The 21,753-nt window shown below is 36.0% G+C and overlaps 1 protein-coding gene across 1 annotated transcript; it reads left to right on the top strand.

Annotated features, from left to right (window-relative positions):
• The first annotated feature begins 3,940 nt into the window (after window positions 1-3,940).
• Window positions 3,941-4,273, top strand: LOC145105280 (uncharacterized). Its single transcript, XM_079042406.1, has one exon. It carries the CDS (start codon window positions 3,941-3,943, stop codon window positions 4,271-4,273), a length of 333 nt encoding a protein of 110 aa, XP_078898532.1.
• The last annotated feature ends 17,480 nt before the right edge of the window (window positions 4,274-21,753 follow it).

Raw genomic sequence — 21,753 nt, 5'->3', positions numbered from 1 at the left:
CACACGCTCCACCGGCCTATGATAAACTTTAAGAAACCCTTTGCCTACCTTGTTAAATCAAGCTAGTGTGCCGGTTAACCACACACGCTCCACTAACCGACTTAAGCAAAGTGAAAAGTGTAATTTCATGGGTTAGCACCTTATTCACATTTTCCTATGTAACTAAGATTGGGAATTTATAAAAGGTTTAGTTACTTAGTATTTATCATTAATACTTTTAATGAAGGGAGAATTATAGTCCTTGTCCTACCCGTTCGACTAACGACCCTCCACCAGTCAAGAAAGCGGTGGGTGAGAGTGGACACCCATTAAACTGCCATTTTATAGGTAGTAACCTTATACCCCCTTATAGACCGGCTTCGTGAATGAGGCCTACTAATGGTAAGACGACTTGCTCTTATACATATATATATATATATATATATATATATATATATATATATATATTATTAACTTATAATATTATAAAGTATAAGGGTTGAATTTTAACTTTTAAAATTCTAAGGGCTTAACTTGGAATTAAAGTATTCATAAGGGAAAAACTTTTCAAATTCCAAAACTTGAGGGCAAGTTTTGAAACTATTCAAAAATATTCAATTTCCATAACTTTTGTGTTTAAAGTAGTTTTAATACAAAAGACCCTTCAAGTTCCATAACTTGAGGACAAGTTATGGAAGACTTTAAACTAATAAAAGAATATGACTTTTCTTTATTCATAACCTATGAAAATATTTATGAGTTTTATGAATCTTAAATGTGACTTTTCATATAACTTGAGGACAAGTTACAAAAAACACATTTTAGAATCAACTGTTAGATTAATTTGGATTGAAAACAACAATTTCACATAACTTCCCTATTAATCTAAGCAACTCATAAGAACAAGATACTTCAATCAAACTTTTTCATGTAATTAGCCTATCCATTAAACTAATACAAAACATGAATCTAATGACAATTATCTTTGAAATTGGATTAGAAAGAACATTACCACATCAAAAACAGGTTTATAGGTTCAAAAACAGCTTAGGGTAATTATTCTAGTCCAATTCCAGCCTTAAAAGTCGAAAATATGCCGTCAGGGGGTCCTACTCGTCGAGTGTATGAAGCTAATCGACGAGTAGGATGAGTTTCCTCATGGACTCGGCGAGTCCATCAGTGGACTCGGCGAGTCCAGTGCCCAGACAGCCCGAAAATCGATTTTTTCAGCATTTTTCAGCACTTTGCATCAAGTATAATTGAAAACAAGCCTTGGCTCTGATACCACTGTTGGGTTTTGAGCATTCTAACACCCCTAAGTGTACATGCAACCCTAAATACCTTGGATCTATGTTTTCTCTTTTATACATGCAAATATGAATATTCCAAGGTATTACCCTATCTAGCATACAATCTTTGATACTTGGGTAATAAAAACAAGTTTGAAGACATACCTTTTTATGTAGCTTGATTCCTTGATGCTTAAGAGCCGAGTGCCCCAAGTGTGACACCTCAAATGGTTCACACAACATCAAATACACTTGGAATAACTTAGAGAGAAATGATACACTTCATGAAATCGGCTAGCCCTCACCATACACACATAGTTCTCACTTGGTGGCCGATTTTGACAAGAATAAGATGCTTATATAGTTTGTCACAATTAGGGTTACACCATGTAAACCCTAATTGTCATGGCCTTTCATTTCCATGATCCATGGGTACAAAAACACCATGGAGCATCCATGAAGCATCCTATGGGTTTTAGGCTAACTTGATAATCCATGGAGCATTAGCCCACTATACAAGTATGGATGATTTACACAATCAACCCATATATTTAATTAGTCTCCTTTTGATCACTTAATTAATACCAAATTAATTCTTGATCAATACTAATTAAATAATCTTATTAATATATTAGAACTTATAATATATTAGTAAACCTTAAGTGTTATTTCTCTCATTTTAGTCTATCCAAATGCATGATGCCATGCAACCCAAATGGAGCATGCCAATCGGGTCAAGTACATACCAAATATAGTTATGGACTTGGACTCTAATCCAACAAAATCAACTCATAAATAAGCAAATAATCTAGTCTAAACGAAAGTTAGGGTATTTAGCCCATAACTTCAGCAAACAAACATGTAAAAGCGAAATTCAACTTGTAATCCATGATCAAACACAAGAAGAATAAGTAAATAGAAGAAGTTGTACCTCAAATCTCTCAAAATCAAGCTTCCAATCGATCTTCTGCAACTCCAAGATTCCAAATAACGTTTTTGACCTTCAAAAGTCGACTAAAGCTCCAACAAAATTTAAGTTTTCGGAGGAATGTGCCTTCTATATATCTTTTCCTCGAATTCAGTTCACCACGTCGTGGCAAGTCCACCACGACGTGGCCTTTGGGTTTATCACGTAATCAACAAGTCTTCGAGGCTCATCGAGAGAATTCAAAATGCCACGTCGTGGTAATGTCACCACGTCTTGGGAAGAAGACTTTTCTTCATTTTAGCCTTGATCCAAGTTCCTAGCTTCCAACTTCCAGCTTCCTTTTCGCTCCCGAGCATGTATTTTACCTCTACAACACACCATATAATAGATTAAGTATCTTTTGACTTATAATGAGCATATAAATGGTTAAAAATATTAAGATATGATGTAATATATATATATATATATATATATATATATATATATATATATATATATATATATGCACATATCACATATTTCGACATATTGTGGTTGGTTGAGGCGGTCCAACTTTGGGTTGAATGCCAAGATACCCGGGGCGGTCCGGATAGGTTGTAGGCCCTGCGAGACGGTCCAGTCATGCCGAACTCCCGAAGAACGTTCCAGATAGGCTGTAGGCCCTACGAGGCGGTCCATTCAGGCTGAAGGCTCATATTTGCATGCTATTGTTTGTTATGTTGTGTGATGGTACTTTGGGGGGGGGGACTCACGAAGCTTTGGCTTACAGTTTCAGTTTATTGTTGTAGGTACTTCAGAGGATCATAACAAAGCGAAGGCGTGACCATGCACATATTCCTGTTTTTATGATATTGGGTCTTGGGATACTCTGATTATGATTAAAATTTTGAAACAATGGTTTTGTAAACACTTTTATGGATAATGGGTTGTTTTTGAAAATTTTAAATTTCTCTGATTTTTGGGATGTTACATTAGATCAATCCATTCATGCCATTAGAGTTAGGTGTGATAATTGTAGTGGTCCACATTTGACCAAGGATTGTGATTTGGATGAAAATGGGAACAAGAAAGCACAAGTGTTCTACTCAAGCGGTGAAAAGTATGATGAAGATAGGAGAAAACCCAAGAAGGAGTGGTTGCCATATGAAGAGTATAAGAAGCAAAAGGATGAGAAATATAGACAAACCGGTAGAGGTTTCTATAAAAAACAACAACCACCACCTGGAAAGAAGATGGATTTCGAGTCGGTACTTCATAGATTTATGGAAGCATCTGAAAAGAGACATGATACTATTGATGCTAATGTGAGGAATCATCAAGCTTCCATCAAGAACATAGAGACTCTACTTGGGCAATTAACCACACTTGTCAATGAAAGATTTCCACCTAAAAATCATGACCCAAAGTCATAACCTCATGTCATGGCGATATACACCGAGAAGAGGTTCGTTCTGAGCCAATAATGACCCATGAAGTAGCTACAATACAACCTAAGTCATGTTTGGAACAAGAGAAGCCCGGAGCCAAAAGACCAAAAAGTGAAGTGCACTCTGATGCTTCACCACATCGTGGTGATATTACCACGTCTTGGTCTCGAGAGGATGACAAATTTTCGTCTTTTCATTCGTATCATCCTCATTTGCCATTCCCATCTCGAGCAATCAAACATTCTCTAGAGCCCGAACAAAGTAAATTTATGGAATAAGTGCTCTCACTCTCGATTAATGCCCCAATCCTCAAATCAATGGCGAAACTTCCAATGTTTGCAAAAGATGTGATGACCAATAGAAAGGAGTTAGAAAAGGCCTCAACAATAGTTCTTAATGATTTGTGTTCAGCCGCGATTAACAAAGGATTACCGATCAAGACGGGAGATCCAGGTCAACTCACATTGCCTTGTGAATTTGGAAATTCAACTTATATTAATGCTTTATCCGATTCAGGGGCGAGCATTAATCTCATGCCCTACTCTTTCTACCAAAAGCTCAGATTATCAAAGCTCCAAGACATAAGTATGACCATTCGAATGGCGGATCACTTGACTACATACCACGAGGAATCATTGAAGACTTATTAGTAAAAGTGGGAAGCTTTGTTTTTCCATGTGAAAACCATCACTTTCTGGTCAAGTCAAATTCAAAGAAAGTCAACAAGTCAAACCGGCCAACTCAATTAACCCTAATGAGGGTAAGTGATGGAACTACTTTTTAAAAAATAAATACATACCTTACGGGAGCGTATAACACTCATAACAAGGCAAAACGGGGTTTACAAACCATACATTTCAAAGCTAAACACTCGCAAAGGTCACACACAAAGTCTCTCTCAATCTCTCTCGCTATATATATATATATATATATATATATATATATATATATATATATATATATATATCTCCCAAATCTCTCTCAAAATCTCTTTCAACTTTTTATAATCACTCGGGGCATCCCGACCCTTAACTTAGTCAAAAATCACTTGAAACGAGAAGTTTATTTGAAAATCAGCCATATAGAACCGAAACTAGCTTTAAGGACCGAAACCCTAATAGAACCGAACCTCCCTTAAAGAACCGAAGCCTCCTAGACCCGAAACTTCTTAGAACCGAACTCCCGTTTTAGGACCGAACTCACCTTCGGTTCGGATCAAGTCCCTTCGGACCGAAGCTCCGCCTGCTCTTGTTCCATTTCGCTTTCGGTCCATTTCGCTTCCAATCCGCCTTCGGTTCCCACTAGAGCAATTTCGCACGCGAGTCTTCTCGGACCGAAACTACTTTCGGTTCCCAGCCCATAGACCGAACCTACCTTCAGTTCTAAGCTCCATGGACCGAACCCTCACCTCAGACCTCGCAGGTTCGCCTCTTGATCCCGGTTTTCGAGTAGTTTCGCGTTTTAAGCTCGTTTTTCATGATTTTCGTGTGAGATTTTCACCCAAACTTATATTTTGACATATAAGACCCTATATATTCATATTTTAATCACATTTTGAGGGAAACCTTTATCTAAGAATAATATCTTTTGTGCAAGATATTGATTTGGAGTGTTGACTTTCCCATAAAGTAATGACACAAGCTACCTCCCATACCCACTCTATGACAACCTCCAGTCACTATTCACCTCTAGCTAGTCAACTATTTGTTATCTCACACTCTTATCCAGCAAGTCATCTTGATCAAAGGCTGGACAAATCCTTATCTCTCCTCCCAAAATATTCATTCTTCTCACCAAAGAAATCAAACCCATTTCTCTCACTTTTTCTCTCTAAACTCGAAATTTCAAGGCTGTTCTTGAGCATTCTCCTCCGTTTTGGTAAGTATCTTCATCCTACACTTGAATAATCTACAATCTTTCACTCAAATCATGAATCTCTTGCAAAAATATCGTCATATTTGTGCTTAGGATCTTCAAATCTTCAAGCATCTTTCAAGTGTTCTTGACTTGGAAACTTCTTTTCTTCAACATCCATCCCAAGAAATCACTCAAGGTGAGTCATACCCCTACATTTTCATGTTTTCTTCAAGTTTTAGGGGGGGAATACAAGTTAACACACCTTAATATGACTCAAACTCATACTTCAGCTTTTCACATAAAAGTTGAGTCCTATTCACGGACTTTTTTGACCATCTTAAACTAAATATCGTTCAAAACTGTTTAATATTCAAGTAGTTCAGGTTTATACCTTTCTAATGACTACTTGCACATCTCCATACGATTTTTCTACAATTTATAGTGATTTTTATAAAACTGTCTATCATTTCAGAAAAAAATTCGGACCAGTCTGTGAATATGAACATTTTCACACAAGTTAAAGACTTCTAAAAATCATAATAAAAATTATGAATAAACTAGACACATTTTCTAAACTCACAGAGTTTACGTATTTAGTTTTTGACTTCGTATGATTTTTCTATGATTTTTCTAAAACAGTGCAGAAAAGTTAAAAACTAGTTAAACAGCTTACAATATTTACTACACTTTGTAACATGTTGAGCAAAGTGTATAACAATAAGTTTCCAAATGATGAATGTATTTGTTGTTAGTTTAACATCATAAACTGAAAATTTGTCATTCATGATAAGGATTTCAAAATCTTCTAATAAGTACAATAAACTATAATAAGTATAGTTTATGGATTTTACAATACAAGCATCACTACTAGAAAACAGCCCTTTAATGACGCGCAAACAATGACACGCGCTGATAGTGGACGCGCATTTGTGTGTGCCCTAAAAAATAATGTCAATTTTTCCAAATTTGAAGGATAGAGGATACACATTTTTGTGCGCCCTAAAATTAGTGTCCAACAAAAAAAAAATTAAAAACACGGAGGGCACCTATCCTAAAAAGCGTGTCGTGTTATCGTGTCGCTTTATAATTTTAGTCTATGAGCGCGCGTTTTCGTTTTTTAATAGCCAAAAAATTAAAAAACCCGCCTGTTGCATCTCCTCCTTCCACATGAACGCTCACCTCACCTCATTCCACATAAACGCTCACCTCATCAAACTCACCACCATCTCTCTCTCTCTCTCTCTCTCTACAGTTCCCCTCCATGGTACAGACCACCACTATCTTGCACCACCACCATGGTCGTCGCACCTACATCTCACCACCTGCAACCTCAACACAATCGACCATCACCACCATTCTTACCATCCATCGTCGCCCTACCATCTTCTCCATCACCACCTCTTTCTTGTTCCATTTGAAACCCTAAAATCGGTACCAACAACTAATAGGGTTTGGAGAAAAAGTTGATCTAAGAAAAATCAAAGCAAACGACTTAGAAGATGCTACCATATACTCGTACAAAGCTGCTCAGGTAGGTTATTTACTAAATTTTGTCTTTAATTCTAAAGATATTTCCTTCGATTCTAACACTCTTTCGTTCTCCCCCCTTTTCCTTCGCAAACACACATGGATTATGAGTTCCTTATCTGTTCCTATAGGGTTCACGAAGCATGGTTTATACATCTAGGGTTTCTAAATTTCGAGTATTATGCACACGAATGTCAGAAGAAATATGGTCAACCAGCTCAAATATGGTCCGATTCTAGTTCTCAAAGCCCTCAACTCCGATTGACGTGTGATCAAGGCTGAATAGGTACCACAATCCTTATTTTTCTATTTGTATATCTTTGTTTCTTTATTTACATATTGTGTGATTATATTATGATTGTTCGGACTTGCTTGGACAAAGTTTAGTCTGTATGATGTATGATTGTAACAGTTGTTCATAAACTAATGTTTGATGAACAATGCAGGTTTGTATCAGAAAGCAAAAATGTTGGGTTCCTGTTTGTTTACTTTAAGGTTGGAATGCTGGATCCACCAAGAGAGGAAGTTAGAGAGGTTGCTAAGAAAGGAATTGACTGGAATGATGCTAACAATTGGGTTGTAGAGGTTCAGAACATGCTTAAGAAATATGCACATAAAGTGTTTGTAGAAATGCCAAAGAGAGAAAAAAAGTGGTGAAACTGTTAAAACTATGGTGACAATATTGAAGCTAAGAGGTTCTTCACCAAATTCCTCCAGAATGAGGTACTCCATGAAATTAGTATCAATCTAAATGTATATGTTCCTTTTTCACATGGTTCTATCTTATAAGGAGTTTAATTTATTCATTGACTTCAAGAGTTCTTCATATTTGTACAGGTGGAAGCAAGCATTGAGTATAATTGTAGGCATGAAGGTCCAGGGCAATTATGGTATTTAACACAATTTGGGATGAATCTCAAAGCTTCTCTACAATGTCAAAGCTACTAGACTATATTTATTGGTGGCTATATTGCAAGCCTTCAACATAATTTAGAACTCATAGTCCTTAATGTATTTGTTTGTCTGTTGAAATAAGGGAGGAAGTTGGAGGGGACGATTTTTTCCTTTCTGGAGCAAAAGCAGATGAAGTTCCTAAGCTCAGGAAAGATCAAGAAAATGGACTGGTGAATTTGGATCTACAGTCTTCATAGGAAATAGCATGCCCATACGCGATGCAGATATGTATGGAAGTAGTCATGGAAAGGGTAGTTATGGTAAAATTACCAAATTACCCTCAGGTTTTCCATTAGAAACAGAGGTGCTAGTGGTATTGATGGTTTACTCAGTAATGCTATTGGTTTTGCTGTGGACCACAACAAAAAAGTGAGTATTTGATAGAAATATTTTCTATATTCATTTTTATATTTTTAATTTTTCTACAATTTTGGATTCAGGTTTTTTGTGTGATTAGAGATGTTTCCTTTTTTACATGATACTAATCGATTAGCACTTCTGAAACAGAGGTACAAAATATAAACCCTATATTTCTCAGGTTTTTATATTTATGTGTTTGCTAAATTTCTTGTTTTTGAAGGATTTTAAGAAAACATATGACAATAATTGTGATCAACAACCATGGGGGTGCGATTTAAGACAATTTTCATGTCAAGCAGCAGATCATGCTTTATCCACTATTTCACAGCTATCAGTTCTCAATTCAATTAAAGTTCATAAACTGGAGTTTTTTCAGTACATGTCAGCTTTTTACTAAAAAAATGGATCAATAAAGATTTATTATAAATTTATAATGTACAATTTATCATGTTATGACAGAATTCAATTCTGTGCTCCATTGACAACTCCTGTTGTTAATGACAATTCCACATATTATAGAAAAGGATTTGTGCTAAATTTGTATCTTGAAGATGGAAGTACTGGAATTGGAGAGGTCAAATTTATCTTTTCTATTTAAAGTTATTCATTTTTTTATTTATTTATTGTTCACAATGACAGGTTGTCCGAATGGTAACTCAACTCCTCTCATTGATTACAATTTTTCTCAAATGGAAAATTATTAAGTAAATAAATAAGGATATGTTTTGTGTGTTTTACTACAGAGGATTCCTATATGGTGGAGATGGTATTATAGTCTATTATTACCTATCTCAATATTTTAATCTTTACATTAATTAAAAAAGTATAGAATTGCCCCTTTGAACATATGATATTTACTCAACATTTTATAGGTGAGATTAAGATGTGGATCAAAAGTTGAAGTTGCTGATATAGATGAACCTAGCCGTTGCGAGTAAACCCCCCCCCCCCCTCCAAAAAAAAGAAAAAAATAATAATTTATTTATTTTTATTGTGAATTGTGAATAAAAATTTTAATTGCAGATACTCGGTATTATTAACTACTCCAACCCTTTTTCAAGAAGGAAGACTCAAGGTATACATGTTTTCACCATTTTGTCTGTGTAAAAGACGAAAATACCCTTCTCATTGTACAAGAATAAGCTGAGAAAGATTGTATGGAATGTTTCAGGAACTACAAGATAAATTAGAAGCAGTGAAAATGGAACAACCACAAGGTCATGATGAGCTTTAAATATTTTTTTATACTATTTATTATGGACAAAGCAAAAAAAAATGACCGATTTGTCCTTTTATTATAGTGAGGTTGAATGATGCAGTTACAAAGGAGTGTGGGGTGAGTTTTGTGTATGATGATGGGGAAGAAGAAGAAGAAGATGTGTTGGGTTATTACAAGTCATGGAATCATATCATTGGTGGAGATCTTACCGGGTTTTAGTTAACAACAGGAGAATACATCCTAAGCAACTATCTAATTCTGCAGCCTATGTTTTTAAAATTTTTTTATTTTCGTACAGCAGGTGCCACCTTTAAAGGTAAATTGTCATTCATATGTATTTCTTTTTACTTAAAGCTAACAATAAGTAAATGGTAGTGTTTTTAGTGATATATATTTCAAGATTTGATTTTATGCAATCGTTCTGAAATCTTTTATCTATTTCTTTTCGGTAGACGAGCTAGTGTACTTCAGGGAGCTGCAGAGATTCCATGGAAACATCACTTAGAAGTGTGAAGGTAGCAGCACCCCTTCCGGAACCATCTTCAGTTGGTTGTGGTTATTATCCGTTAGAGCTTCTTATTTCGTTAAGACCAGGTATCCGTGAAAGCCTTTCAGAGTTGTGTTGCTGTTGGAGTTGCACAAAATAATATTATTCATTAATGTTAAAAATCTCAAAAAACACTTTTACTATTACATTATAAACTTACTAATGGTGAATGACTAGATGATTAAAAATTACAAAGGTGGGTGACCACTTACTTGCAATCAGGTGAATGGTGAATGACTAGATGATTAAAAATTATGGAATGTATTTTGGGTGTTGATTTGTGTTGTTTTTGATATAATCAGGTGAATTGGGCACTTGCTATAGTAAAACATGTTGTGCATCTTGGCTGCTATGGTAACTGTGTAAAACATGTAGTGCATCTTGTTTTTTGATATACACCAAAGTGTTAAGTTGTCTGCTTCTGGTTACACTTTCTATTGGTAGCTGTGTAAAGCATGTAGTGGTCATCGTATCCTCACTTATCAATTCCATAGGTAAGTTTACTATAATGTCCCTCTCTTTTATATTTTCTTAATTGTCAATTAACCAAAACCGCATAAACTTAAAATGGTCAGTTTTTTATATTTATTTGAAATCATATATTCATGCTGAAACTCTTAAAAATCTAAAGAAAGAACTCTCTGGGTTGGAGAGAGAGGTATTTTTACATGTTTACCCCTCGTAATCATTTGTATAAATATTTATATTTCAACTCAAAATAGTATCTATTATCTAACTTTTTGTTGTCCATGTTCTTTATGAAGGTTGCTAAGCCAAACAATTTTGAAGAATTCTATTGCTTCTCCTTTCGTTACTCCATAACAGGTAATTTTTATGTTTGTTTTTGAACTCACAATAGCATCTCAAATATCATTTTATTTTATTTTTTAATTTCTATTTACTTTGTTGATCTGTAGTATTCTGTTTAGTAAAAAGTCACTAAATCTGTCAAGGGCAGTTTGGTCTTTTGACAGCAGAGTCATCTAGATGCTGGTATAAATAGCAGGTCAAGGAAAACTATTTCAGCATTTACCCTATACAAATGCCTTCTCCATTGGAAATATTTTTGAAGAAGAAAAAGGTAATATGCATTTGCTTAATGGACAACTCGGGTCTCTCACTTTTTTATTTATTTATATTTTATGATCATTTTGATTTTGGTCATGTACTTCATTAAAACTGTTAGTATCTGTTTCATTTTGACTTAATGGACTTAATGACTCAATTAAAATCCTATTACAGTCTAGAAAAGGAACAAGCTTTATCCAGATAGACATCATTATTTACGTATGTTAAGGGAAAAAAAGGAGCAAGGACATACTTAGTTTTAAGTTTTGACGTTGTTTTTTTTAATAAATTACAGGTGGTTCAATTGTTAATGAAAGCTATTGGATGGCAAGGAGGAAGTATACTAGCCCTTGAGACACTAAAACGTGTGGTGGTTGTTGGAAATAGGGCATGGGATGCACTTGTTGCAGAAGGTCTTAGGTCAGTAATCATGTTGTGTATCTAAAATCCAATCGTCGCCATTGATCCAAATCGACCTCGATCTAGTTCAAGATCACCGAGGGTTGTTAGTTTAAAAGGAATGTATAACCCATGTTAGCAATGTATTATTTTTGTTTAACATTTGAATGATTATTTGTATGACATATTATAATTTGTGCAATTTATTTTATTTTTTGTGTATGAAATTTTATTTTATATTATGAGACATTAAATGTGTGATGTAATTTGAAAATTAGTAAATTTACAAAAAATATATATATATTTTAAAACATTTAAACTTTATGACACGCAAAAAAGTGTGTCGTATTTCTTTATGACATGGGCTTTAATGATACGCAATGCAAGTCGTAAATGTGCATCGTTTTACGACACGCGAATGCGTGTCATCTTCTTTATGACAGGGCCTTCCTTGACACGCATTGCGTGTCGTATTTTTTGCTTTGTCCACTTCTAGACCCTTAGAAGACACAATATGACCTAGTATGAGACCTTTGTCAACCATAAAGTGACACTTTTCATAATTCAAAACAAGATTGGTCTCAATACATCTTTGCAAAATCTTTTTCAAATTACCCAAACAATCATGAAAAGAATTACCATAAACTGTGAAGTCGTCCATAAAAACTTCAATGATTTCCTCAACATATTCCGAAAAAATACTTACCATGCACCTTTGAAAAGTGGCTGGAGTTGCGATGGGCCCAGCAAGAGTTGCGATGGGACGAGCAGGATCAGCGATGGGTGGCTCAAGAGCAGCATAACCGCAATGTTCATCGGTTGATGAGCGATATCCACCGAGTACTTATGCTTCCCACCCAGCAGCAACAGCCTCCATCATCATCCCAACCCCAGTGGCCTCCATTTTATCCTTCTGATTATCCTTCACAGGTCCCACCATATCCTCCACCACGCGGTCCTCAATAGGCCGGCTATTCCTCTCTCCAAGTATCGAGGACGATGCTTATTTTAAGCTTGGGGAGGGGCATCCATCCATGCATAAATCCCGTTGCATGTAGGTTGCATGTAATTTTGTACATATTGCATTAATTTCCATTTTCCTTTTCATTTTTCTGCATGGAAAATTTTTCAAAAGCCAAAAAGATTTTCTTTCTATTCTAATTTTTATTTTTATTTTCTTTGCATTTTGTTTGCATCTAAATTTTTGCATTGCATAATTTTTTTTTTGATCCAATCCCAAGTAACCGAATCTTTTCAAAACAGTTGAGCTGGTAAGTGAGTTATGTGCCTTGAGATTAGCTTGCTCTTTTTATTGAAAAATCTTAAAGCAAGTTAATCGCACACGAACACACCTCCCGAAGCTACTTGTGCAAAAGAGAAAGTGAGAAGATTGTCAACATTTAAGCATAACAGCAGGTATGAGTTAATTATTTGGGACATATGACTGGTCTCATGAGTAGTAATGCTCAATTGAACTTAAAATGCCAAATTCAAAAAAAAATAATTCATAAAAAGAATATAAAATCTCAATGTCCCGAGCCTTCCAACGCTCTAAAAGTCTTTTCTGCTCATTCCCTTTTATATACCCTGCTTGGGGACATAGCTTTCAACTATACTTACGGGTCTTTGCATGTTAACCTTTAGTCCCCTGAAAAATGTCTTAGAAGTCCTCACGGTAATAGACCGTGAGATGTCCCACAATAGAAAAGTCAAGGACGAAAATATAAAGAAATTGGCCAAATAAATAAATAAATTAATAAGAGTGTTATGTGTTAACTTAGTTATTTGTATTTGTGTTACTTAAAAAAAAAACTATTATTAAGTTAATCTGTGACCTTTGGGATTCGAACAAGTAAACTCTGAGGGGTGTTTTACACCTAATCGCCTAAAGCTAAATTGTTTGGGACTGATTGAGTTGAAAATTCGTTACATGGGTTCCATAGAAAGTCATGAACTTAATAATAGAAAATAAAGCTAATCTGTGGCCTTTGAGGTTCGGGCAAGTAAACCCGAGGGATCTCTTTAAATCTAGCACACTAAGGTCATTTGATTTGGATGTGTTGGTTGGAAGCCCGTTACACGGATTTCAAAGAAAGCCATGAGCTTTATTTGTAAAAAATATAATTAAGAAGTTTGTATATAATTGTGTTTATAGTTTAATTGAATATTGTGTTTAGGAAAAATACTTGGCTGTCAAAAGATTCCCTTGGACTTGGATTTGAACTTATGACATTGGACTGAATGTTAATTACTTTGACTGGTGTAAGTGGTTTGAAGTTTGTAACCAATCTGGATAAATATTAGGGAATTTTTAGAAAAGATTTTTCAGAAAATGATTGTTGTTGACCAACAAATAGCTGGAATCGGGCATTGTTATATTTTATGAAACAAAGATGGTTGAGCATGTTTTGTCACATATAATTTCATGAGAGTAAGACCATAATTTGTTCCAAGAATTGACTTGATGATATTGAAAGGGAATAAGTGTTGTGATCTTTGATTCTGTTGAGTTGTATTAGGGAGTGGCCAAAGTCTTATTTCTATTATCATATAATATTTTGAGACTAAAGCCAAGTTGACTCAAGGCATGACAGGTACATTCTCAACTATGGTACAAAACAGGGTAATTGGGTTGGATCTTTTCATGTTTGTTTTGATTTCATGCATTAAGTTTCAAATAGTTTTAACTTTAATTTTCTTTTCTTTTATTCTATTTTATTTTCTCCAGTTTAAATCTTCTTGTTCTTTCTCGAGGACAAGAAAGGTTCAAGCTTGGGGAGATTTGTTAGGTGAATTTCATGCATTCATTTTGTAGTTTTAGTTCATAAAAGTGCATTGCATTTAGGTTTAAACTCATGCATTTTGCATATTTTTCGGGATTTTTCATGATGCAATTCCATTCACACACTTTTATGATATTTCAGGGACTTTTGAAGGTTGGATCTTGATGGAGGAAGTTAAAAAGAGTTGGAGACAAAGTTTCAGAAGTCTTGGAGAATTGAAGAGAGAGAATAAAGAAATAAAGAATTTGGCTTCAAATGTATTTACACGGCCGTGTAAATGATAGCTTATAATTTACACGGGCCGTGTAAACGCATATACAAGAGCATTCTACTTCGAAGGCCTGGAAGGATTGAACATTCTACTTTTCTTGTTTACACGGTCGTGTAAATTGCACCCTTTAATTTACACGGGCCGTGTAAACGTCTCGACAGTTTTTAAAGTAGTTTTACTCTCATATAATTCAAACAATCGGTTTTTTTGGAGGTTAGGTCGGATTTTGTGCAGAGAGAAGGCGATTTTCAGAGCTTTTGGAAGTAGATTAACACTTGGAAACACTTTAATTTCCTTTTTGTAAGTCAATTTGAAGTTTAAACTTGTTTGATTTGTAGTTTAACCTAGACATGTGTGGTTGATTTCATTATCATTTCCGAATCTGAATTCTTAAGTATGTGTTGTTAGGTTGTAACTTGAACTTGATTTGTGTTTAACATCTAGTAATCTTTGATTTGATCTTAATCATGTGTTTGGTTTATTCTCTTTTTCACTTGATCAATGAATTAGGGTTTTTATCAGTCTAGTTAATCAAATTGTAAAATTCGTATATGTTTTATGATTTGATGTTAGTAACATGCACTTAATTGATTGTAATTAAATCAAAATGAGTGTAATCAAAGATTAAATGTTCATAATCCCAAGCTTATGAGGAATATTGAATATTGTTGGTAATTGTTGCAAGAACTTAAAACCATTTAATGATTTGATGAAAGAGCTTATTTGAATTAAATCAATTAAATGAAGTTTTATTTGAAGAACATGTTTTGAATAAAACATTTTTTGTCAACTTGGATATTAGAGTTTATTAGTATCTAAATTACCAACCTAGATAGAACATAATCATATTCATTTTGCATCTTTCAACATAATACATGTATAAGAATCAGAATCGAAAATGTATTTCTTTTACTAAATTCTGTTAACAATCTTGTTTATTTATGAAGTTTAAATCTAGTTCAAACTCAATCCCCCATTTTAATATTATTTGTATTATGTGTGAAAATATGGCAAGATAAGAAGTCCTGTATTCCTGTGGACCGACCCTGCTTACTCTATACTATGTTTAGTATAAGAAATAGCAGTGACTTGAGCTTTATTAATATTATTTTATCCCATTATTTGTTGGTTTGACAGCTAAACAAATTGGCGCCGTTGCCGGGGATACGGTAGTACTAATTGTTTATGACAAGATCTTTTCGCACAGGTACACCTTTACCAGTTGACTCGGAGATAGAGAAATCTGCAAAACAAAGAAGGAAGCAAGCTAAACTTTTAAAGAAACAACAATCCGGAGCTTCTTCATCAAATCCATCAACCACATCTTCACCAACATCCAAAAGTACCACCCCACCATCTTCACCTACTCCTACCATGGCAGACAATCATGGAGGAAACCAAAATCCTCCAAACCCACCACCTGAACAAACCTTTAGACAGTGGGCCACTCAATATGTCACCCAACAACCTTTATGCATTAATTACCCTGCAGCAATCAACTTTGAACTCAAGTCTGGACTCATCCATTTGTTACCCTCATTCCGTGGTCTTGAGAATGAAGACCCACATAAATTCCTTAAGGAATTTCATGTTGTCTGTGTGGGTATGAAGCCACATGCAGTTACTAAAGATCAAATCAAGTTAAGGGCATTTCCCTTTGCTTTACAAGATTCAGCCAAGGAGTGGTTATATGACTTACCATCGGGGTCAGTTACAACATGGAATGAACTTGCAAGGATGTTTCTGGATAAATATTTTCCAGAAATGAGAGCTTCAGCTTTACGCAGAGAGATAATTGGTATCAAGCAACAAAAGAGAGAAGCCTTGCATACTTATTGGGAACGGTTCGAGAAATTGTGTTCAAGATGTCCAAAACATGGGATTACAGAATATCAGTTGTTGCAGTATTTTTGTGAAGGAATGTCATCTTGGGATAGGAGATTACTCAATGCATCAAGTGGTGGATCTATAGCTGATAAGACTCCAACAGAAATCAGAGTTCTTATCAAGAACATGGCAGAAGAGTCCAAGCATACAGTCCAAGAAGAAGAATGGTACGGTGATGCACCAAGAGAAGTGAAGGAAATTTCTACCCCAAAAATTGAAAGTCAACTTTCTGAGTTGACTAAAGTAGTGATGATGCTTGTAAAGGACAAGGGCGTGCAACCACCAACAGTTAGACCTTGTGGTATTTGTACACAAGTTGGACATCCCACTGATATGTGCCCAATGTTACAAGAAGATGTAGAGCCAGTTGAAGCTATGGGATTTTCAAGTCAACAATAAGGAAACTTCCAGCCAAGAAGCAATCCAAATTGGCACCAACCCAATGCCAATTTTCAGCCAAGGCCACCTTATCCACCAAGACCTCCATTTCAAGATCAAATGCATCATCAACAAAATTATCAACCACATTTCCAGCCAAATCAACCTCATCATCAATCTCAATTCCAACCTCAAAACATGCAGCAAGGAAGTAGTTCAAGCGGGTCAGGAATGTCTTTGGAAGACATTGTCAAGAGTTTAGCCACAAGTACTCAAACATTTCAAAATGAGACCAAGGCGAGCATCAAGACTTTGGAGCAACAAATGACTCAACTCGCCACTTCTGTGAGTAAATTGGAGTCACAAGGCAAACTACCCGCGCAAACCGAGAAGAATCCAAAACATAGTGCATGTGCCATCACTTTGAGGAATGGCAAAGAATATGAAGGTCCTAAAATGATTGAAGAAGAAGAAGAGATGGAGCTAGAGAAAAAAGAAGAGAAGTCAAAAACACCTTCAAAGCAAGTTCCTATTGAAGCAAAAGTCACTCCTCCCCCATTTCCTTCTAGGTTAAGCAAGTCAAAGCGAGAGAAGGAAGACAATGAAATCATGGAGATGTTCAGGAAGGTTGAGGTAAATATTCCTCTTATTGATGCCATCAAACAAGTCCCTAGGTATGCTAAATTCCTTAAGGAATTATGTACATCCAAGAAAAAGTTGAAAGGGAATGAAACTGTTAAAGTAGGAGAAAATGTGTCTGCAGTGTTACAGAAAAGACTACCTCAAAAATGTAAGGATCCGGGTGTTTTTACGGTTCCTTGCAAATTAGGTAATCTTCATGTTCCACGAGCTATGCTAGACCTTGGAGCTTCTATCAATGTTTTGCCATATTCCATTTTTAAAACTTTAAATATTGGCATATTGAAGAAGACCGGGGTACTCATTCAATTGGCTGATAGATCTTTAGTACATCCCAAAGGTGTGCTAGAAGATGTGTTAGTCCAAGTGAATGAATTAGTGTTTCCAGCAGATTTTTATGTCCTTGACATGGATGATGATGACTCACCAAATTTGAGTTCAATTCTCCTAGGAAGACCCTTTTTGAAAACAGCCAGGACAAAAATTGATGTTTATGATGGTACATTGTCCATGGAATTTGATGGGGAGGTGATAAATTTCAATATCTATGATGCTATGAGATATCCAAGTGATATTTCATCTTTGAATTTTGTGGATGTCATTGAACCATTGAAAGAGGAGTGTTTTGATTTGTCTAATCTTGATGTGTTAGCTCTCATTTTAGACAGGAATCTTCAAAAGGAAAGAGTGGAAAAACTTGCCAATCAATTTACAATTGATAAAGAGATTATGGAGGTTGTGTCTTGCATGGATGAGAAGAAGAAAATGAGGTTTGATGTTCCAAAGCTGAAAATACCAATGTCTAATGAGAAAGGTGTTCCTTCTATTGTGCAGGCACCGGAATTGGAGCTCAAAACCTTACCCGAGCATCTCAAGTATGCATATCTTGGAGACAAAGAGACTTTGCCAGTGATAATCTCCACCAAGTTGTCAACACAAGAAGAAGAAGAGCTTGTCACCACCTTGAAGGAGTATAAGGAAGCTATCGGGTGGACTATAGCCGACATCAAAGGGGTAAGTCCTTCACTTTGCATGCACAAAATCCTTATGGAAGAAGACTACAAGCCTTCCCGAGAAGCTCAAAGGCGTTTGAATCCTCCAATGATGGAGGTAGTGAAGAAAGAAATTTTGAAGTTGTTGAATGCGGGGATGATCTACCCTATATCAGATAGCAAGTGGGTAAGTCCGGTCCAAGTTGTGCCCAAGAAGACATGTATTACCGTTACAAAGAATGACCAAGGTGAGTTAGTCCCCACCCGTGTGCAAAACGGGTGGAGAGTTTGCATTGATTATAGAAGACTCAATTCCTCAACCCGGAAAGACCATTTCCCATTTCCCTTCATTGATCAAATGTTGGAAAGGTTAGCGGGAAAAACACATTATTGTTGCTTGGATGGGTATTCCGGTTTCCATCAAATACCCGTTGCACCCGAGGACCAAGAAAAAACTACTTTCACATGTCCCTTTGGAACATTTGCATATAGGCGAATGCCTTTTGGACTTTGCAATGCTCCAGCCACTTTTCAAAGGTGCATGGTAAGTATTTTTTCGGAATATGTTGAGGAAATCATTGAAGTTTTTATGGACGACTTCACAGTTTATGGTAATTCTTTTCATGAGTGTTTGGGTAATTTGAAAAAGATTTTGCAAAGATGTATTGAGACCAATCTTGTTTTGAATTATGAAAAGTGTCACTTTATGGTTGACAAAGGTCTCATACTAGGTCATATTGTGTCTTCTAAGGGTCTAGAAGTGGACAAAGCAAAAATAGATGTCATAAAATCTTTACCTTATCCCACTTATGTTCGTGAGGTACACTCATTTCTTGGTCATGCAGGATTTTATAGAAGGTTTATCAAAGATTTTTCCAAGATATCTCGTCCCATGTGTGAGCTCCTACAAAAAGATGCAGAATTCGAATTTTCCAAAGAGTGCAAGCAAGCTTTTGATCAGTTGAAAGAGTTGTTGATAACAACACCTATACTTCAATCACCGGATTGGAATTTGCCTTTTGAAATCATGTGTGATGCCAGCAATCATGCAGTTGGTGCAGTGTTAGGGCAAAGAAAAGATCGTGTTCCTAATGTCATTTACTATGCCTCAAAAACACTTGATAGTGCACAAGCCAACTACTCAACAACTGAAAAAGAATTGCTATCTATTGTCTTTGCTTTAGACAAATTTGGTCAATACCTGCTAGGTTCTAAAGTCATTGTTTATTCTGATCATGCAGCTATTAGGTATGTACTTGCAAAGAAGGATTCGAAGCCTAGACTCATTCGATGGGTATTACTCTTGCAAGAGTTTGACATTGAAATCAAAGACAAGAGCAGAATGTCAAACCTTGTAGCTGATCATCTTAGCAGGATTGTTTCTCCCGATGACTCAACTCCCATTCATGATGCATTTCCCGATGAGAACCTATTTTCAGCAAAAGTTGCCCCGTGGTATGCCGATATTGTGAACTACATTGTCACAAATCAATTTCCACCAGATTTGACTCGATGGCAAAAAGACAAGATCAAGAAAGAAGCCAAGAGGTATGTTTGGGATGAGCCATATTTGTGGAAATATTGTGCTGACCAAATGATTAGACGATGTGTGGATCAATATGAGGTACCTTCTATCTTAACATTTTGTCACTCTTATGCTTGTGGAGGACATTTTGGTCCTCAAAGGACTGCAAGAAAAGTATTAGAGAGTGGATTTTACTGGCCAAGTATTTTCCGTGACTCTTATTTTTTTTGTGCAAGTTGTGATAAATGTCAAAAGATGGGCTCTTTAAGCTCAAAGAATCAAATGCCCCTCAATCCCATATTAGTTTGTGAAATTTTTGATGTTTGGGGCATTGATTTCATGGGACCTTTTCCATCATCTTCGGGTTTTATTTATATTCTTTTGGCTGTGGACTATGTTTCCAAGTGGGTGGAAGCAAAGGCTACCCGTACTAACGATTCAAAAGTTGTGATAGATTTCTTGAAGGCTAACATTTTTTCCAGATTTGGTGTTCCAAAGGCCTTAATCAGTGATCGTGGTACACATTTTTGCAATCGTATGCTCGGGAGTGTTTTGAAGAAATATGGTGTCACTCATAAAGTTTCCACAGCATACCACCCACAAACAAATGGACAAGCCGAGGTGAGCAATCGACAAACCAAAGGCATTTTGGAGAAAACCGTGAATACAACAAGGAAAGATTGGAGTACACGCCTTGATGATGCTTTGTGGGCATACCGCACTGCATACAAAACTCCAATTGGAATGTCTCCATACCGTATTGTTTTTGGAAAGCCGTGTCGATTACCCGTTGAGTTGGAACATAGGGCCTATTGGGCGATCAAGCAGTTCAACATGGATTTAAGTGAATCGGGAAAGAAGAGGAAGCTGGACATACAAGAACTTGAGGAAATCCGCAATGAAGTATATGAGAATGAGGTTCTTTATAAGGAAAATACCAAAGCATTCCATGACAAGATGATTACACGCAAGGTATTTCACAAAGGTCAAAAGGTACTACTTTACCATTCGCGTTTTAAATTGATTCCTGGTAAATTAAGGTCCCGTTGGGTGGGACCATTTGTTGTCACTAATGTTTTTGAGCATGGTGCAATAGAAATCACAAGTGAGAAAACCGGGAAGATTTTTAAGGTAAATGGTCACCGTTTGAAGCCTTATTATGAAGGATTTCAAGTTAAGAATGAAGAGGTGGAGGAAGTAATGGATCCAAAGTATCAAGATTGACAAATAGTTGGGGTCCAAGTCGAGCCAACGACATTAAAAAGGGGCGGCTAACCGGGAGGCAACCCGGGGGTATTTTTGTCATTTTTTATATTTTCATTGTATTTTCTTTGTTTTCAAACTTCCAAGTTGTTTTTCATGCTAAAAGAGGGTAAAAAATCATTTTCCGGGCAATAGTGGAGTAGCGGGTTGCAATTTCAAAAAGTGAAAAAATCAAAATTTTTTGGCCTTTACAGACATTTACACGACCGTGTAAACTTATGCTTATGGTTTTCACGGGCCGTGTAAACGACCAGCTACCGCAGTCAAAATTCAGCATTTACACGGCCGTGTAAATTTTGCCCTTCTGTTTACACGGGCCGTGTAAGCTGGACGTTTTTTTAAGGCTAAAATCGATTTCTTTTGTTCATTCTTTTCACAATACCTGCGTTTTTTCTCCTCCCTTCTGCCCTCTTCGAAAAAACCCTTAAAAACACTCAATCTTCCTCAATTTTGCTCCAAAA

The sequence above is a fragment of the Lactuca virosa genome, chromosome 4, assembly GCF_052849685.1.
Source record: "Lactuca virosa cultivar CGN04683 chromosome 4, Lactuca_virosa_CGN04683_v6, whole genome shotgun sequence".
NCBI classification, from domain to species: domain Eukaryota; kingdom Viridiplantae; phylum Streptophyta; class Magnoliopsida; order Asterales; family Asteraceae; genus Lactuca; species Lactuca virosa.
Note: the sequence above shows the minus strand (reverse complement) of the source record. Positions and strands in the feature narration are given on the sequence as shown.